The sequence below is a fragment of the Arachis hypogaea genome, chromosome 17 (genome assembly GCF_003086295.3).
Source record: "Arachis hypogaea cultivar Tifrunner chromosome 17, arahy.Tifrunner.gnm2.J5K5, whole genome shotgun sequence".
Taxonomy (NCBI): domain Eukaryota; kingdom Viridiplantae; phylum Streptophyta; class Magnoliopsida; order Fabales; family Fabaceae; genus Arachis; species Arachis hypogaea.
In genome coordinates, this window is record NC_092052.1 from 14,934,708 (window position 1) to 14,953,941 (window position 19,234).

Sequence of the window (19,234 nt, forward strand, 5' to 3'; positions counted from 1 at the left end):
AGCAGTTGATTTCCATACATTAGTTCCCTTGCAAAATTATTATCCACTTTCACTACAAGAAAAACGTTGAGTACCATTAGATTTATTGTCGGAAGGAATCAAACGGTATAAATCTCGCCGGTAAATATTTACTGTCGGATTTTTTTGTCCAATGATAATGAATTATCTATTTGGAAAACCATTTGGTTATTGGCAGATTTTTCTAACGGTAATGTTGGCACCAAAATATGTTGTTTCTCGCACTATTACTATCGAATTATTTCCTTGGTAAATCCGATGGTAATGTCAATTTTTTTAAAAAAAATTGAATTAAATGGTCAATTTTAATTTTTTATTTAAATTTATTTTTCACACAATTAATGGTCAATTCATAAATAATAAAAATATATTATTTAAAATAAATAATACAATATTCAAATAAATTCAAAGTCAAGTACATCAAATAAATATAATAAAACAATAAAATGAAACACTAATAACTAAAGATCCAAGTAGTCGTCATCGTCGTTGTCGGTCCTGTGGCCCTGAAGAGGAGGCGCAAAAGGTGGTGATGTCTATTGCCACCAGTAGGGATGATGCCAGCGGCACACATCTAAGCCTAGTACACCTCCATCTGAGCCTCCATCCGCTGAAACCGCTCCAGCTACTCCCTCCATTCCAGCCTGAGATCATCGGTGTTTGTCACGCATGTGAGAATCTTCTGATACCTCTCCTGATAATCATTCAGCTCTTGATTCTACTGATGATGGTTGCGTTGGAGCTCCTGCATCTGCAGCCTCAAATCCACGCTTTCCTCGGCCTCGACGGCTCAACTAGTGGCAGAGCCTGATGATGGTCTCAACATGGAGGTGCAGATGCTGCTGGCAAATAACGACGTCAACCTGTATAAGCGGTTCTTGTACGGTGCTAAGGCGGTCTCGCGCCAAACCACATCGGGATCAACAACTGAAGCAACAAAGCTATCGACGGCGTTTTCGCCACTTTGCTGAGATTGCTGAGTCGCAGCCTCTAGTCTCTGCCTGTAGGACTCCTGTGTAACACATGTTATTGTGATTAGTACGACAACTATACAGTTAATCTCCAATAATTTTATACCAGAAGATCAAATGTATGTTTACTCACATAATAGTCCTGAGACCGCTGATAAGCAAATCTAGCTTTGTTCTCCTTCAGCGTATGGGTGTACTTGAACGTCTCCGCCAATGTCGGCTCGCAATCCAACGACTTCGACTACACATGTTGCATTGAAACAATATGATTAGGATGCCTAGTAATGATATGTAAAAGAATATAACTAAGTTATTAACAAAATTAAAGATATTACATACCAGCCTGCCCTTAGTCTTCATGAAGGTCGTTGAGCTGCCGGTATACTTGGACGACCAGGCCGATGCCCTTAGCTCTGTTGGTGAGACTCGATGCCTGAACCCCGCATCGGTCTCCCAATAAACTAATAGTGCCTTCTTTATTTCTGGTCGAAGCCAGGTCGTCAGGTGGTCCCGCCCCTCATGAACATCCTCCAGCATCAGTTGTAGCCGCCGTCCCATTCTATGATCATATATATTCCTGATAGTAAGATTTTGCCCAGCATCCTATATAAAGTGCAACTGCACAAAGAAAATTTAAAATTAGTTAATCAGTATAGAAGATATAAACTAGCTAAATTGTTTGAAACTTAAAAAAATTAATTACCACTTATTTCTTAAACCATCGCTCTCTGGTCTCAAGTTTGATCTTCTTGTAGCTAGGCCAGGAATGGTCGTACATCAGCTTGATGACGTTGGTCATCTCCTGAGCACATGTGTTGTTATTCGATGCAAACCTATCAACAATCCACAAACAAAATAATATGGCAATATAAATTAAAACTTGATTATAAGCAAATAATTAGATACTTTCAGCAATTCCATAATCAGGAAACATAAAACACTTCCAGCCATTTAAACCTAAATCCATTAAACAAGAATTAATAACCAGACACTTTCAACAATTCCATAATCAGAAAACAGGAAACACTTTTAGCCATTCAAACCTAAATTCACTAAATAAGAATCAATTTTTAGGCACTTTTAGCAATAACAATAATTAGGAAACATGAAATACTTTCAGCCATTTCAAACCTAAATCCACTAAACGAGAATCAATTTTCATGCACTTTCAGCAATAACAATAATCAGGAAACAAGAAACACTTTTAGCCATTCAAACCTAAATCTATTAAACAAGAATCAATTTTGGGCACTCTCAGCAATAACAATAATCATGAAATAGGAAACACTTTCATCCATTCAAACCTAAATCCACTAAACAAGAATCAATTTTCAGGAAATTTCAACAATAAGAATAATCAGAAAATAGGAAACACTCAAAGTGATACTTATCCCGTGCCGCCATCAGGCCAAATGGTCAACCGTACGATGGGAGGTGGTGGAGGGACATCAGCTGCCTCACTTTCGTAAGAGGACTCCTAGGATGCGGCTTCTGTCACTGGAGGCAGCGTTGTCGTGACAGCGGGCTGTTAAACGGTAGGAGGCAGCGTCGTTGCCATAGACGGAGGCACGTAGTTGGGTTAGAGACCATGATGAACGGCTGGTCTGCTAAACCCGCAACCTGTGATGTCACCTAAGTAGTCGGAGTAGAGGGAGAGGATCTAGAATTCCTGGGGTTACCGAAAGAAACCCTTCCTATACCACGACCACGACTACCTCCACGACCAGCACCCTAGTCTGCAACACCTCTATCAGTTGTCATGTCTGCAAAGATCAAAATCAGCTGTAACACAATAAATCAACATATTTCACACAATTTTAAACAACTCCAACAACAATATTCAGTAATACAATTCAATAATCAAAACACTTTTCAAAGTTCAAATTCAAATTCAAAATATGGTTCTGATTATTCAATCAATTAGTAAATTTTTATTCAAATCTAGTAATTCATATCCATACTCATTTCATTTCTTTAGAAACCAATATATGGTTTACAATCAAGCAATTTCGAATAAGAAGCTTCACCTTCTCGAGTAACTGCACTCAAATAATTTTGACCTGTAAATTTTACCATACATGCATATACACATACACATACAAAAAATAGAACAAAACCAACTCCTAAAGAAAAAACCAGAACCCATAATAAATAATTATAAAAAAATAAAAATAGAAATAAATCTCAGAAAAAGAATAAGAACAAATAATAAAAAAATCATAACAAAAATAGAAAATCAAGAAGTTTAGGAAAAAAACCCTAAACCAAATATTAGAATAGAAGAAAAAATAGAAGTTTAGAAAAATAAAAAAAATGAAGAACCAAGAAAATCAAAATAAAAAATCAAATACAAGAGCAAATAATCAGATCAAAGAAAAATTTGACTAAATAATTTACCTATGGCTCCATTCTAGATGCAGAGATGGAAACATAGAGGTTAGAGAGAGATGACATAAACAATGGAGAGGATATATAAGGGAGGCGAAAACAACAGAAAGTGAAACGAAGCACACGAGGAGCGAGGGCGATGGAGCTGATGAGAAGAGACGATGGAGGAAGGAGGGCGGAGACTGGTGGCATGGAGGAAGGAAAGGCGACCTCTGTTGGATGGCCGACGTGGTGAGTAGTGAGCAAAGAAGGGTTTGCGGCAGAGAGAAGTGAGCGTCGAGGGAGTGCTGGCTCCGACAGAGAAGGGTTATGGGAGACGACGGAGGGAGTTCTGACAAAAGAGAGAGTGCAAGCACCAACAATGAGCTCTATTTGAGTAAGGGATAAGCGACGGAGTCTGAGTGTTAAGGTTTTCAAAGCGTTAGTGTAATATTGTTAGGGGAGAAGAGTAGAAGAGTCTGATAAGTTAGTGTAGCGCGTTTGGGACTTTAATTTAGGAAGTTCTTTTTTTAGTGGGAACTTTTTCACCACGCTTTTCTCGGGGTGCCAATAGAGTTATTGGAAACGGGGACGCTTTAAAGCGTGCCAAGATAAAATACTTTTCGCCATGCTTTAAAAGCATCCCTGTTTCTCTCTATGGCCACGGTTTTGAAGTTCCGCAAAAAATGTGTGGCCATATCTCTAATGAATTTTCACCCTTATAAAAGTGTGGCCATTGAGCCCTTTCGCTACGCTTTTGAAGCGTGACAAGAAAAAACGTGGCCGAATCTCTAATCAATCGCCACCCTAATAAAAGTGTGACGAGAAAAAAGTGTGGCCACAGGCCTATTTTTTTGTAGTGTGTGTTCAGTTAGAAAAGTTTGGAGTATTATTACAAATCCGAATTTAGAGTTGCAAAATGATTAGATAATTTAGTATTGGAAGTTAACTCTACTATATGAGCAGCCTAGTTGCGAAATCATATTTTGTGTGGCTCAAGTTTTCGTTTTAATCAGTTTATCTAATTAGAGTTTAGAGAATCAAATCATAGTTCTCAAAATTGGTTTAATTCAATTGGTCGAACCGTAAACTAATGAAAAATGCAACTTAGTTTGATAACGAAATTGGTCAATTAAAAAATTGGATAGAAATTGAAAAATCTTCCAAAAATTAAGGGTTGGATTGAATCGAAAACCAAACATTTTTAAAACTAGACCAAAATTAGGGCAAGTTACATTAATAAATCATTTAGAGATCAAATTTACGCAAATGCAACTTTTAGAAACAGGTTACATTCTTGTCTTAAACCAACTCTATGTGATTCGGTACAAATATTGCGGATTACATTCAAAAGACACACAATTATAATCCGCTACACCCTATCGCGGACTATGAATAAAAAATGCAAGACGAAACCGCTGCACTCTGTCGCGGTTTATGACCAAATGGTGAAGTATAATTTGCTAAAGGTTATCGTGGATTACGTGCTGCATTGTTATAAAATCGCGATTATTCATTCGCTAGTTTTGAGTAGGTTTTGAATTGAGAGAGAATTTTGGATTGAGAGAGGAGGCCTTTCGGGAGACCTTAAGTGGGACTGTAAGGTCCCACATTGGTTGGGGGAGGGGAACGAAGCATGCCTTATAAGGGTGTGGATACCTCTCCCTAGCATGATGCATTTTGACGAGTGAGTGTGGGGGGTTCCGGCTATCATTCCTATCGTCAAAGGCAAAACCGTAAGGCCTTGTGTGCCAAAGCGGACAATATCGTGTTAGCGGGTGGTCTGTAATGTTACATATGGTATCATAGCCGGAGCCCGAATCGATGTGCCAGCGAGGGGCGTTGGGCTCCCTTAGGGGGTGGATTGTAAGGTCCCACATTGGTTGGGGAGGAGATTGAAGCATGCCTTATAAGGGTGTGGATACCTTTTCCTAGCATGACGCGTTTTGACGAGTGAGTGTGGGGGTTTCGGCTATCATCCCTATCGTCAAAGGCAAAACCGTGAGGTCTTGTGTGCCAAAGCGAACAATATCGTACTAGCGGGTGGTCGGGACTGTTACAGAGACTATGGCGGAAAAAAATTACTTGTACCAGTTGAGTGGCATTACTCACATATTGAATTTTTTTAATAAATTATTTTTTTTAAAATTTAAAATTTAAAATTTGTTATCTAAATAAAATTTAAAATAAATAAAAATAAAAATTTATACATAATTTACGTAGAATAATATGTGATATTGATATATAAAATAATATATAGATAGATGTATAGTATGTACTAACTATAGAAATATATATAAACTATGTTGAATTAACTATAAATTCTATTTAGATAACTTGATTTAAATTTATTTAATCTAAAATTTATATACATGTCTTATCCATTTTTTTAAAAAAAATGTTAGGACGATTCTCAAAAAAAATTTTATGACTTATTTTGGATGTAATTATTTAATGTTATGAAATTATTATTATTATTATTATTATTATATTATATCATTTTTTAGTTTTTTAGAGTATATTATATAACTATCAAATTTTTAAGTGTAGGATTATAAATATTTAGACTCGTCTTCTAACTATAAATAAGAAAAATTGGAGCATATCTCTTAAAGTTCCTCATACGATATATGGTAACGTACTCTAATTAGTACAAGATTTAATGTACTTTATAGAAATAAAAAATGGTATAATATAATAATAATATTATCACATTAAATGATTATATCTAAAATAAGTCACAAAATTATTTTTTAAGAATCGTCCTAACATTTTTTAAAATGGATAAAATATGTGTATGAAATTTTCACTTAAATAAATTTATATCAAGTGATTTAAATAGGATTTATAGTTAATTCAACATGATTTATATATATTTCAATAGCTAGTACATACTATATATTATTATTATTATTATTATTATTATTATTATTATTATTATTATTATTATTATAGTGGATTATGCTTCATCATTTGGTCACTGCGATAGGGTGCAGCAGTTTATGCCTTGTGTTGAGTTAAGTTTAATTTTGGGTTTATATATAAATGATAGCAAACATTTATTGGGTTAAAAGTCTAAAGTTGTTTAATGTGTGTCAGTGATGCAGGCTTATTTACTCACTTCTCAGCCCAAGTTTATGTTGCTTCAGCAAATTTAAATGTCACAACTCCAAAACTTCAGCCCAATATTAGTGCTCATCTTCATGCAGCGTTTCACACACACTATTCTCCACTCCTTCATCCTACTCTTCACATTCTGCAACTTACTAAGTGTTAATTCTCATTCTGTGATATACTGGTTATGTTTGCTCTCTTTTTTAAAATTTCCATTTCATTTGCTTATTTATTGTTGAGGCACATGCATGCATGTGTTAGTTCGAAAAATGCTTTACTTTATGTCATGTTTCTTAGAAAAATTTTTCAATATTATAATGTTGATTTTGGGGTTGAGATTTCTAGAGAAGTTAATTCTTACATTAAATGGGATGGTGCAGTAAAAAGAATAGCGACCAAGCATAAAAGCACTGATAATGACACTGAAACTCCATCTCAAGGTCATGATCCATTGATTCCTAAGTCTAACTCAACCAAAATCCGAATCATAACTGGTATCATGAAGGATGTGCTCCAAAAATTTATAAATCTGATAGTTCTTCTCATCAACTTTGGGGCCGAAAGGAAGAGAGCTGAAGGCATAAAGGAAACTGTGTTCAAGAAGACTAAAGGTCGCATTCGCATTCTCAGGAATTATGTGGAGGAAATTGAAGTTGGGTGTACCACCACTAACATTGAGGATGAGGATGAAGGCTTCGATGACTCCAATTCTGATGCCTAGTTTATCTCATCTTTGATATGGACAATTTCAAATAATCTCTACTTTTATTTTGAGACTTTATAGTTTTATTTTGTTTTTCTTAGATGACTGTAGACATTTTAATACTTTGCATTGACTGCTACTTCAGAATGCCTGTGTTAAGCCACTAACAAATTATTTGTAGGATCTTTCATTTCCCTCCTTGATGATAAGGGAGAGAAAAGAAAAATTAGGCTTGACTTAGGATATTGATGATGCTTAATGATATATATTGCCTTATGTATTGTTGTGTTATTTTATTTGCTTAACTTTATTTGCTCTGTGTCATTATTGTTGTGTTATATTGCTTTGGTATTTGTTCTTGGCCGTTTTAAGTTATCTCCATTTCAAGAGTAAGCCTTAATTAAAGGGGAGAAATACTGACATCGAGGGAGAGTATTACACACTTTGGATGATCATCAAAGGGAAGTATTATCAACTCATTTAAATTAATATTTTAAATTCAATTATCCTCTTTTATCATGTTTATCATCAAAGGACCGAGGAGATTGTTGAGTTAAGTTTGATTTTGGGTTTATATATAAATGATGATAAACATTCATTGGGTTAAAAGCCCAAATTTATTTAATGTGTGTGCTAGTGATGCAGGCCTATTTACTCACTTCTCAACCCAAGTTCATGTTGCTTCAGCAAATTTAAATGTCATAACACCAAAGTTTCAACCCAATACTCCTAATAAGCACCGTTTAGGATATACAAGCCAAGAGAGAAGGTTTCTAAACATTCATGGTTTGAACAAAAGAAGAAAAAGGTAAAGAAATATTTGGCACTATTATGGGACAGCTGTGGCTCTAGGAAAGCAACAATGACACAAGGACAAAACAAAGTCAAAATGCAGAAGATCACTAGCAAAGTTTGGAAGAGCAAAACAAAAATGCAAAGCTATGGACAGCAGTTGGTATGGCAGGAAAATAGAAATACTGTGCATGCTAAGGAAGGCAGCGGCTCCTTTGACAACAGAGTAAATGGAGCAGAATGGAAAAAGCATTGCATGCCAATGAAGACAGTTTCAACGAGAAGAAGGTACAAGAAATTGGAAGAGACAATGAAGAAGAATTGGAAGAGCAAGCTGCATCTATAAATCTGGACTCACTTCAACATTGGTAGACAAGAAAAATAGAGTGATACAAGAGCATCATCTCAAAACACTTGAGTTGAGTTCTTTTTAATTCAATTTGTACTTCATTTCAGATTTTCTTTTTTATGACTATCTAATGTCATCTTTTTGTATTTGAAAAAAAGGCTTATGAATGTGAGTTTAAAAAGCCATGAGAGAAGAGGTAAGAGAGATGCATGAAAAAGCCAAAGAATTATTTCTATGTATTTGTTTTTGTTGAACTAGGATTAGTTCTCCTTGCCAAGTTAGGATAGCACTTGGTGTATCTGAATCTGGTTAGGTGCTCCTTTTAAGTTGGGACAGCACTTGAGTAGTTAGGCTTTGGGGTAGAAAGCTTAGTGGAAGATACTAGATAAATTAGGTTGTAATTCATTAGTATTGGTATTTGTAGGTGGTTTGATTATAGTGAAAATTCTACCATGGTTATGATGGAGACTGGATGTAGGTTTTATGGCACTTGAAAATCGAACCAGTATACATACTGCCCTCATTCTCTTCTTTCCTTCTCTATTTCTATATAGTTTTAGAGACAAAATATGAAAAATCTCCTGCATAATTAGCTTCCGCAAAAACAGAGTATAAGAACTATATTTTTGAGTTAACTTGATTCAACCCCCTTCTCAAGTTCTAGCAATTCCATCACCTTGCATTTTTTATTCATAATCTGCGATAGGGTGTTGTAGATTATGATTGTGTATTTTGAGTGTAATCCGTGATACCTTATAGCAGATTATGTCTAAATAGTAAATCATGGTAGGGTACAGCAATTTACATAAAGTTGGTTTAGAACAAGAATGTAACTTGTTTACAAAAGTTACATTTGTGTAAATTTGATTTCTAAATTATTTATTTATGCAACTTGCCCCCAAAATTATGTCATTTTGGTGGGTTCTCCTTAGAAAAAAAAGAACAGAATGCATATAAGAGAAAACCATAATAAGTGCAATGAATAAAAAGAAGAGAAAAGTATAAAAAAACAAAGAGAGGACAAATGGAACAAAACGAGAAAGAAAGCGGACACAGTGGATCCGCAACAGTACAGGAACGTATGGTGGGTTCGGAATGGCATGGCGATGATGAATCTGGAATGACATGACGATGATGGATCTGGAATGGAGTAGCGGCATGTTTGCTTTTCTTTCCTCTCTTCTTGAGGAAATGAATATCCCCTCTTTTCTCTTTTTTATCTTTAAAGTGGTGTGATACTGATATGAATATGATACAAGGGAATGAGGAGTGATATTATTAGGGTTAATATTTTACTCTTATGTTGGAGATATGGACTGCTCTTCTATTTGAGACATGAAATATAGACACAATAATAAAAAAAGTCTATGAAAATGGTAAATACTATAACAAGGAGAAGGATTAACATAATGCACCTGCAAGAAATGAGATGGGTAGGGATGAAGGCAATGGAGTTATATATTTCTGGGTTTAAGATTTAGTATATAGGTAAATAATAAAAATGGAGTAGTCATTATTATGGATAAGCAGTAGAAGAAGGATGTGGTAGAGGTCAAAAGAATAGGCAATCGGATCATCATTATAAAATTATAGTAGAAAGGAGTATTTTTAATGTGATTGGCGCTTATGCACCACAAACAGGTTTGGATGAACAACACAAGAAGAGTTTTTAGGAGGAGCTAGAAAGTGTAATTCAAAACATACCTTTGGGAGCCAATAATTTTTTAGGAGATTTAAATGGTCATGTCGAAAAGAATGTGAATAGATATAAGAGAATACTTGGGTCATGGTTTTGAGAGGAGTTAGAAAGTGAAAAACCATCTTGGACTTTTCTTTAACGGCTCAACTTTTGATCTTCTTGTCGCGAATACTTGTTTTAAGAGAAGAGACTAACACTTTGTAACTTAAACTTATAAGAGTGGTTTTAACAAGCTCTCAAATTGATTTTCTTTTGCTAAGGATAGTTGATTAAAAATTTTGCACTAATTGTAAAATTATTTTGGGAGAGAGTTTGACAACGCAACATAGGGCACTCGTCATGGCTTTTCACATTAAACAAAACGTGATGAAAAAATACCAAGAGAAGAACCCAAGAACGAAGTGGTGGCAGATGAAAGGAAAGAAACACAGAAACTTCTAAAGACAGATAAAAGAAGAAGCAAAGTGAAAAGGACATTGAAGTGCAGATGAGATGTGGAATGAGATAGAAAACATTATCAGAAAAGTGACAAAAGAAAGTTTTGAAATTAGAGGGATTGAAGCAAGAGACAAAGAATAATGGTAGGGGAATACAAGTGTACAAGAGAAGATAAAAATTAAAGAGAAAATATTTTAAGGAGTGGTATTTAAGCTATAATGCTAAAAATTGAAAAAAGTATAAGATTGCCAGAACAAAAGCGTATGTGGGTCTTTATCAGTCTTTAGTTATGAAGGAATGAGAAAAAAGTATATATAAGATAACAAAGAATTAAGAAAGAAGAACAAGAGATTTGGATAAAGTTAAGTGCATCAAGGGCAAAAATAGTGAGGTTTTGGTCCAAGATGAGGGCATTAACGAAAGATGAAAAAGTTACTCTTATGAATTATTTGATGAAGGACAAGAGACTTTTTCATGCTTTGGTCGGTTACACGAGGGAAGAAAACTAAAACTTCAACTACTATCAAAGAATAAGAAAGGAAGGCTCTAAAGCGGATGAAGAGTGGAAGAAAAATAGGACTAAATAATATTCTGATTGAAGCGTAAAAAATTTAGGAGGGAAGGATGTCTTTTTGTTAACCATACTTTTAATGAGATCCTAGTATCTAAGAGGATGTCAGATGAGTGAAGAAAAACTACGTTGGTCCATGCTTATAAGAATAAAGAGAATATACAAAACTGTGAAAACTACAAAGGGATCAAACTAATAAGTCATACCATGAATTTATGAGAGAGAATAATATAACAGAAGTTGACATAGAAACATAAGTCTCGGAGAACCAATTTGCCTTTATGCCGGGTAGATATATCACCGAAGCTATACTTGTTAAGAAGAATGATGGAGAGATATCGAAGTAACAAAAAGGATATACACATAGTGTTTATTGATTCGAAAAAAATTATATAATAGGGTATCAAGAGAGGTTTTATGGAATGTCTTAAAAAAGAAGAGAATAAGAATTGCATATATTCGTGTAATTAAGGATATGTACAATGGAGTTACAACTAGTATGAAAATTCAAGTTAGTGTGACAAAGGAGTATTCTATCGGTCTAGGATTGCACCAAAGATCATTTCTAAACGTATATCTCTTCACATTAGTTTTGGAGCAGTGGCGGAACTTGAAACAAAATTTTGGGGGGTCAGATAAAGGATAATTGTCAAGATGCTTTTGATATGGACCCATTTAAGATAAGCTCGTCTAATCTCATCTCTCTGGTTTGGGTGATATTGCCAAATTTAAAGCCGTTTTCCAGGGTCTCGTTCCAAAATATTAAGGTTAAACTCATCAGATGTAACTTTTTGAACTTTTAAAGGTTGTATCTCACTTTTTTCGTGATTCATTAAAGTAGAAGAACTATCTACAGGTGCTGATATTGTAAAAGTTATATGTTCTCCATCTTAAATATTAGCATTCCTCTTAAAAAAACATAAATTCTTTAATTTTTTATTATTATTTTATATAAAATTTGAATATATATTCTGTAAAATATGTAAGGAAGAAGTTAGAATGACAAATATTAAAATTTACAATATTTATTGAATTATTTTTTATTATATAAAAAATTAAATTAAATAAAAAGTAAAATATAAAATAATATTAAATTAAATAAATAAAAAATATCTAATTTTTTATATTTGAACTTAAAGATAGAGGAAGTATTGCTTATTGAACTTATTGGATATTTTAAGTCATAATAAAGTATTTAAGTCAATTGAACTATTTTTTATCTTTTGAAAAAGTACTACTAATTTTTTTATAAAAAGTTTGGGGCCATGGCCCCCCTTATCTCAACTAAGCTCCGCCCCTGTTTTGGAGGTATCGAGCATATTAAGGTTTTGCCGATGACACTATCCTGATGGGAGAAACAAAAAAGATTTAAATCAAAAGTTAAAACTGTGGAGAAGAGCTTTTAGAGGATACAGTTTGAGCATAAGTCATAGTGAGATGGTAGATATAGAATGTAACTTTGGTAGGCAAGAAAAAACAATAATATAAAAGTAAAAGTTAGAGAAACTATTCGCCGCAAGTAAAGTACTTTAAGTATCTTGGGTATATCATGTAGAATAATAGAGAAATTGAGAAAGACGTAGAACATCGGATACAAGCAGGTTGGTCAAAACGGGAGAGTGCGTCTGATTTATATGCGACAAAAAATACTTTTAAAACTTGAATGAAAATTTTATCGCACTACCATTAGATCGATTATGTTATATAGAATAGAGTGTTGGGCGGCAAAGAGTGAACATAAACATAAGTTAAGTGTGACAGAAATGAGGATGCTAAGTTGGATGAACGGTCACATACGTATGAACAAAATAAGGAATAAAGATATAAGAGAAAAAATTGGAGTAGTGTCTATTTTAAAAAAGATGGTCTCAAATAATTTAGATATGTAAAAAGAAGATCAGCAGAACACCCGATCAGAAGAATAGATGAGATAAAAATGGACAAATGACAAATGGTGGAGAGAGAGCTAAAAAAAACCATACATAAAGAGATAAAAAAAAAAAATTTGTGTCAACAATCTCACTATAAACATTATATATGATAAAATACAATGACATCATTTAATCCGTTTAACCAAATCCATTTAATAGGATAAGGCTTTGTTGTGTTTGTGCTTATTTATTAAGATTTATATTTTTTTTGTAATATCGATTTAATTTATTTATTTTTATTTATCATAAATTATACTTATGTTTAAAATATTAATATAGATAAATTATAATACAGATAATCTAAAATAATTATAGACGCTACATGATAAATTTCTGCTAAAAAAACCTTTGAAATGACTAAGGATATATTTGATTTATGATTTTTTTCTCTGTTTTTATTTTTAATATTTTTATTTTTTAAATTTTGTAAAAAAAAATAAAAAATTAAAAAATAGTACAAAAATTTATTTTATTGTGAGTTTCACACAAAATTTCTTTCCAATTAGCAAGAAAATTAGAGAAAGTGCGTTGTTTTTTTGTATTTTTCCAATAGTAACCTTGATTATATATTGTTATTATTATAAAATTAGTTTTAATAATTTTAATAAATTATCACAGAAGAATCTCTTCTTTAAACATTATATTTATTAGATAAATAATTTATCAATATATACATTTATAATTTGTTATAATATTTAAAAATACAAATAAAAATAAATAAATATAAACAGTTATATTTTATTTTATGAAAAGAATAAAGATCTCGCTCATTTTATATACTAGTTATTTTTTTTCTCTTCATTCCAATAATAGAAAAGAAAATATAATTTTCTCTTTTTTTTTTTCATTTTTTTAAGATTTTTTTTCTCTTATTTTTTCTTCTTTCCAAACGAAGCATAAAAGTGGTAAAAGAGTAATAAAAAAAATAATAATAAGAGACAAAAATATATTTTCGAAAAATTATTTTAATTTTTATCAAAAGATAAATAAAAATAAAAATAAAATATTTATAAAAAGTCAAATATTAAAAATAAAATTAGAATTATTCAAATATTAAAAACAAAAATAATATTATATCTAAAATTATTTTATACAGAATAAATTTATTTAATTTTTTTGTATTTTAAAAATTTTTTAAAAAATAAATAAATTTAGCTAATATATATCTTAAAAATACATGTTAATATTAATAAAAATTTAAAATTTAAAAATATAAAAATAATTAATTTTTAATAATTATAGTCAAATATATTTTTTATGATATTTAATATGGTCTTAAAACATAAGTTAGCAAAATTCAAATAAAATAATAAACGACACTTACTAAAGAAAAAAAAAACACACTAAAAAATTAAGACTCTCCTCTAAAATAGAAATGAATCTTCTCAATTTATTTTAATAATTAAAAAAATAAAATATAATTTTTTATTATTAATTTTATAAAAAAATTAAAAATCACACCTTCCTATTCAATTTTTTTTTTTTTTTTTCACAATAGAAAGAATTCATTCTCATTCAAAAGCTACATGGAAAGAAAAGACAAGAGTGTACCAACCAAAAGTTTCCGTGACTCCAACGCACACACCTGCCACGTCATCGATCCTTGTGAGTTCTGACCTTTTTCTTCATTAATTGATCCTCGCCCAGACAACACCCCTACCTTACCTTAAAAAATTCCTATGAACTAGCACAACATATGCCACGTCATTGATCCAAGTTACCTTCTTCACAAAAAACCTCCACCATTAGATTACCTCCACTTCGGTGATTCCTGGCCGTCCATATTCTCGATAGATGAACGAACAATAGAAGATTGAAAAAATAAAAAAAGGAAGTGTAGCATTATTTTTTGTTTAAATTAAATTTTTCCCAATTTAAAATTTATTTTTTTTCCTTTAAATTCAATCCTCAGATCATTGCAAGTGTCACCCATATCAAAACACTTTCCTGAAAATTTTCGTTTTTTTTTTTTGAGAACTTCCTCTGTTTAGAATTTGCATTTTTAAGGCCTTGTTGTGAGTGTGAGTGAACTGCACAAAAAGCTTTCATAGATTCTTCATTCATCAGCAAACAAACAACTTCAATGGCAACCGAAGAGGTTAATAAACCTCCATCACTTCCTCCTTATCCTGAGGTAAATTCAATTCATACCCCAAAAATCAAGATTTACTTTTTACCTTTTGTTCAAAAACTAAAAAAAAAAAAAAAAGAAAAACTTGAATAGTTTTATAATTAAGTTGGAATTTTTATTTTTGATCTGCACATTTGCACTGACCTTGGTGTTAGATTTTGTTCAGTGAGCTGAAAATTTAAACATTTTTAGGAAGAGAAAGGGAAAGGAATTAGGGTTTTTGGGTAATTCAATTAAAAAAAGAAAAATCCATTTTTCCTCCCTTTTTGTAACGAATTTTACCCAAACTTGGAAACCCAGTAAAATAATCTATGGTTTCTACAGTAGGCAAGATATTACTGAAAAAGATTCCATTTTTGAAGATGCGAACTAATTATTCCATCTGGGTGTAGCTGTTACTGATTATGCTATGGTTCTTGTTGTAGATGATAATGAAGGCATTGGACGGACTCAATGAACCAAATGGATCCAACAAATCAGCCATATCGAGGTACATAGAGTCCACTTATGGAGAATTACCAGAGGGACACACAACACTCCTCAATCACCACCTCAACAAGATGAAAGACAGTGGGGAGCTTGTGTTCTTGAAGAACAACTACATGAAACCTGACGCTAGTGCGCCACCAAAAAGAGGCCGTGGAAGGCCGCCGAAGGCAAAGGAGCCACTTCCTCCGGGAACCGTTTTGTCACCACCAAGGCCAAGGGGAAGGCCACCAAAGGATCCAAATGCACCACCAAAGTCACCGAAGGCAAAGCCTTCAGGTGGAAGTGGTAGGCCTAGAGGCAGGCCTAAGAAGATTCCTCGGACGGCGGCGCCTCCCCCGCCGTCGACGTTGAGTGCTCCTTCTACCCCTAGGGGTAGGGGTAGGCCTCCAAAGGTGAAGCCTCAACTGACAGAAGTGAGTGTTGAGATATAGAGAGAATATAATTTCTTTTGGGGTGGTCAAGAAAGAAGAAAAAACCATGCTTTGATAGATTGGTCTTTGTAGTAGTGGGCGGGGTGTGTGTGATGTTTAGAATCTTGTGTTCTTTGTTACTGCCTTGTAAAATTGTGTAGTGGTAGTTAGATTATGATGATGAGGCTTTGTTTTTTCTTTATCTTTTCTCTTATCCTAATTATCAAAAGAAGAGGGACAGTGACTTGAGCTGATTATGATGATAATTTGGTTTTTCTCATAGCTGTGTTCTCTCAAGTTTCTTCTAACTTAGAAATTCATATTATTGTTGAAAAGAAAAGGAAATTGTGTTGTTTCAGATTTTATTAAGTTTCAATGGTCAATGCAATGTTAACCCCTAATTGAGTCAACGTGGCACTGTATCTAGGATAAGGGAAAAGAAAGGATCTCAATGAAGAATGATGTAAGAAATTTGAATGTATAACCTCGTACGGCTCAGAATTGTTGTACAATTATATTCCTCTATTTGTTTTCTGTTCCCCTTTGATAAGACCTGGGTGTGTGTTGTCACAGTTATGAAGTGTGTGACTAAAATTTCTTATATTTTGTGAAGTGGCTTTTCTAGTTTGGTTTAACCATTTTAAGTTAAGCGTATTGTGTTGACTTTTCGTCCTCTCAAGTAATCATGTTGGTAGATGTTGCCACACTTTGTGTTGGTGGAAATTAAGATATTTATGTGGTGTCTAAGGAGTTTTGTCACAATTGGAATCAAATTGAATTCATCAAATGAAAAGGGTAAATGTATTTGGGATTCAATAGAAAGAAGTGATTTGTGTTTTACTACATTTTAATTTTCATATCAGGTTATGATACCTATTTCATTATACACGATTACATGATTTGTCATTTTAGAAAATATGATATAGTCATAAACTCAATTCTAATTCTAAAATCTTAATTGAATGTCTTTAGATAAATAGAATAAGGAATAAATCAGAGTACATAATTGACAGTCATTACCACATATATAGAACTATAGATGCATTAAATTATGACTATCAAATTCTAAACGTGACAAATTACTTGGGTTTTTGTTGTTTAAGGCTATTTTGATTTGGTTTGATAAAATTTACTTTTGAAAAATGATAACATCTATAGTTCTATATTTGATAAATTAAATTAAAAATAATTTTTAATAAGTACAAACAACAATAAGTGTATTTAATAAAATAGTTTTTAAAATTTTAAAATATTATAATAGATATTAATCTAAAAGTTAAATTTAGATAATATATGAGATTATATTAAACTTTTTAATTTTGATAAGTATAAGTTATTTTTAAAAAATTTTATCTTAAATACTTTTAAAAATACTCATATCTTTTAAAAATTACAAGTATAAACATATATTTTTTTTTATTTATCCAATACAAAATGAAGAACTTGTGCTTAAAAAAAGTAGAAATACCTTTTCAAAATGCTTTAACATATCAACTCTACTATCTTGGATGTGACAGTTTCACTTTCTTTCATTTGATGCTGAGTGTACCTATTTTCCCAATGTAATTTCTTTCATCAACTGATATATTCTGTAATTAATCTTGTCCTGTATTGTTCTAGCAGCTAAGCTATGGAATGTGTTCAATCAAGCAGAATTTTAGGAATAGATAATTCCTACATCCTATTGACCTATTATAATTTAATACGTGCATGCTTCCATTTTTCCTGACTTATTATGGTAGTGCCTCACGCAAAATAGCATAAAATTAGGCAAAATTGGCAATAGGAAAACTGAAAATTTGAAGTTTTTGGCCGAACATATTGTGATACTATATAATGTAATAGTATAATACAAATTGCTTCAGTAATTTTTGCTGTTTTTCATTAAAAGTCCATCTGTCCATGTGAAGAGCAGGTAAAAGTCTGACCAATTTTAAGGAGTGAATAAGATAAAAAGAGGAAAAGAGAAAGTTTGTAATGCTTACAATTATTATTGTCGTTGTTGTTGGTATTATGTCATCATGCATGTGGAATCAGAGAAAAATTGAATTAATTTCTTGGAGTCCCTACATTATATTTGGAACGTTTGGCAAAAATAGTGATGGTTTTGATGACATGAAATGGTAGGTTCCATTTATTTGGAGAAAAGCAGTACCACAAATTGGCAATAATTTTGACTTACTTTTTTGTATAATTAAATGTGCTTGTATTGATGTTTATGTATTAGAAGAGAAGAAGTTATATGGATAAATAAAACTGAAAGCACTTTCCACATGCAACTTTTACTGAAAATATGATGTCATCTATTTGGCATTATTACTCAATTTCAATTCATTTTTCAGCTGTTTTTATAATAATCTATGATAACATACATAACTACCAACTACTATTGGTATATCAACTATCTCTCTTCTATAATCATCAAGGCTTAGTTCAAATACTTGATATTTGTTTTTATTGAGAAAGATTTTGGATTTGAATTTCTGATTAAATGTGAGATTCTATTTATTTATTCCTCAGGACATATGTAACCTGTTATTTATTTAGACAGAAGTTAAATTCACATGAGGTTTTATTATGAATTGACAAAATAGTTCATATTTGAACAATATTAGTATGGGTAATGCTACACGTATATTTTGTAGCCAAATTTAATTAAGTTGACACAAGTCTAATTAAAAAAAAAAAAATATGCATGCATACGTCGCTGCTTCTCTTTCTTTACATTTTTTTAGCACAAAAATGTTTTGTTGAAAAACACATTTACTGATATAACACAAATTTTTACACATGATACAAAAATTATTGTATAGAATAAAAGTTTTATCAATACAGTATAAAAAATTTTAACCATAATACAAATTTTTGTTACTAATATATTTTTATGATTAAGTCAATTGTGAATTTTAAAAAATTTATGGGTGTCAATATTCTAAGCATGTGATTCTTTAAAATTGTGTGTTGTACACAAAAAATTTGTGTTGTGAATCAAAATTGTTGTGCTATAATTTTCTAAACCTATATAAAAAAAGAAGAAAATGAAAAAGACGTCGACGATGATGCAGAAGGAGGATGGAAAAAAAAGTGAAGAAATCAAACAAGAGAAGAAGATGTTGAAGAGTAAGAAGACAACAATGACGACGTCGTTATTGAAGAAGTGTGTACAAGAAGTGAAGTTGAAAACGAATAAACAATGATGATGTTGAAAAAGAAAGGAAAAAAAAAAGAAAATAAAGAAGAAGACTATGATG

At 32.0% G+C, this 19,234-nt stretch overlaps 2 protein-coding genes across 3 annotated transcripts; one reads left to right on the top strand and one right to left on the bottom strand.

Moving 5' to 3' along the window:
* Window positions 1-372: 372 nt before the first annotated feature.
* LOC140180904 (uncharacterized) lies at window positions 373-16,072 on the bottom strand. Of its 2 annotated transcripts, none has more exons than XM_072222486.1 (5): window positions 14,509-16,072; window positions 1,693-2,752; window positions 1,329-1,607; window positions 1,123-1,230; window positions 373-1,030 (listed from the first exon to the last, which is right to left on the bottom strand). In XM_072222486.1, exons 3-5 carry the CDS (start codon window positions 1,545-1,547, stop codon window positions 809-811), a joined length of 549 nt encoding a protein of 182 aa, XP_072078587.1. In that variant the 5' UTR covers window positions 1,548-1,607; window positions 1,693-2,752; window positions 14,509-16,072; the 3' UTR covers window positions 373-808. The 2 variants fall into 2 exon arrangements, with proteins under 2 accessions (XP_072078587.1, XP_072078588.1); XM_072222487.1 differs by having other exon boundaries at window positions 1,693-2,771; window positions 14,509-15,168.
* On the top strand, window positions 14,892-16,323 carry LOC112764629 (HMG-Y-related protein B). Its single transcript, XM_025810320.3, has 2 exons — window positions 14,892-15,087; window positions 15,510-16,323. Exons 1-2 carry the CDS (start codon window positions 15,037-15,039, stop codon window positions 16,002-16,004), a joined length of 546 nt encoding a protein of 181 aa, XP_025666105.1. The 5' UTR covers window positions 14,892-15,036; the 3' UTR covers window positions 16,005-16,323.
* The last annotated feature ends 2,911 nt before the right edge of the window (window positions 16,324-19,234 follow it).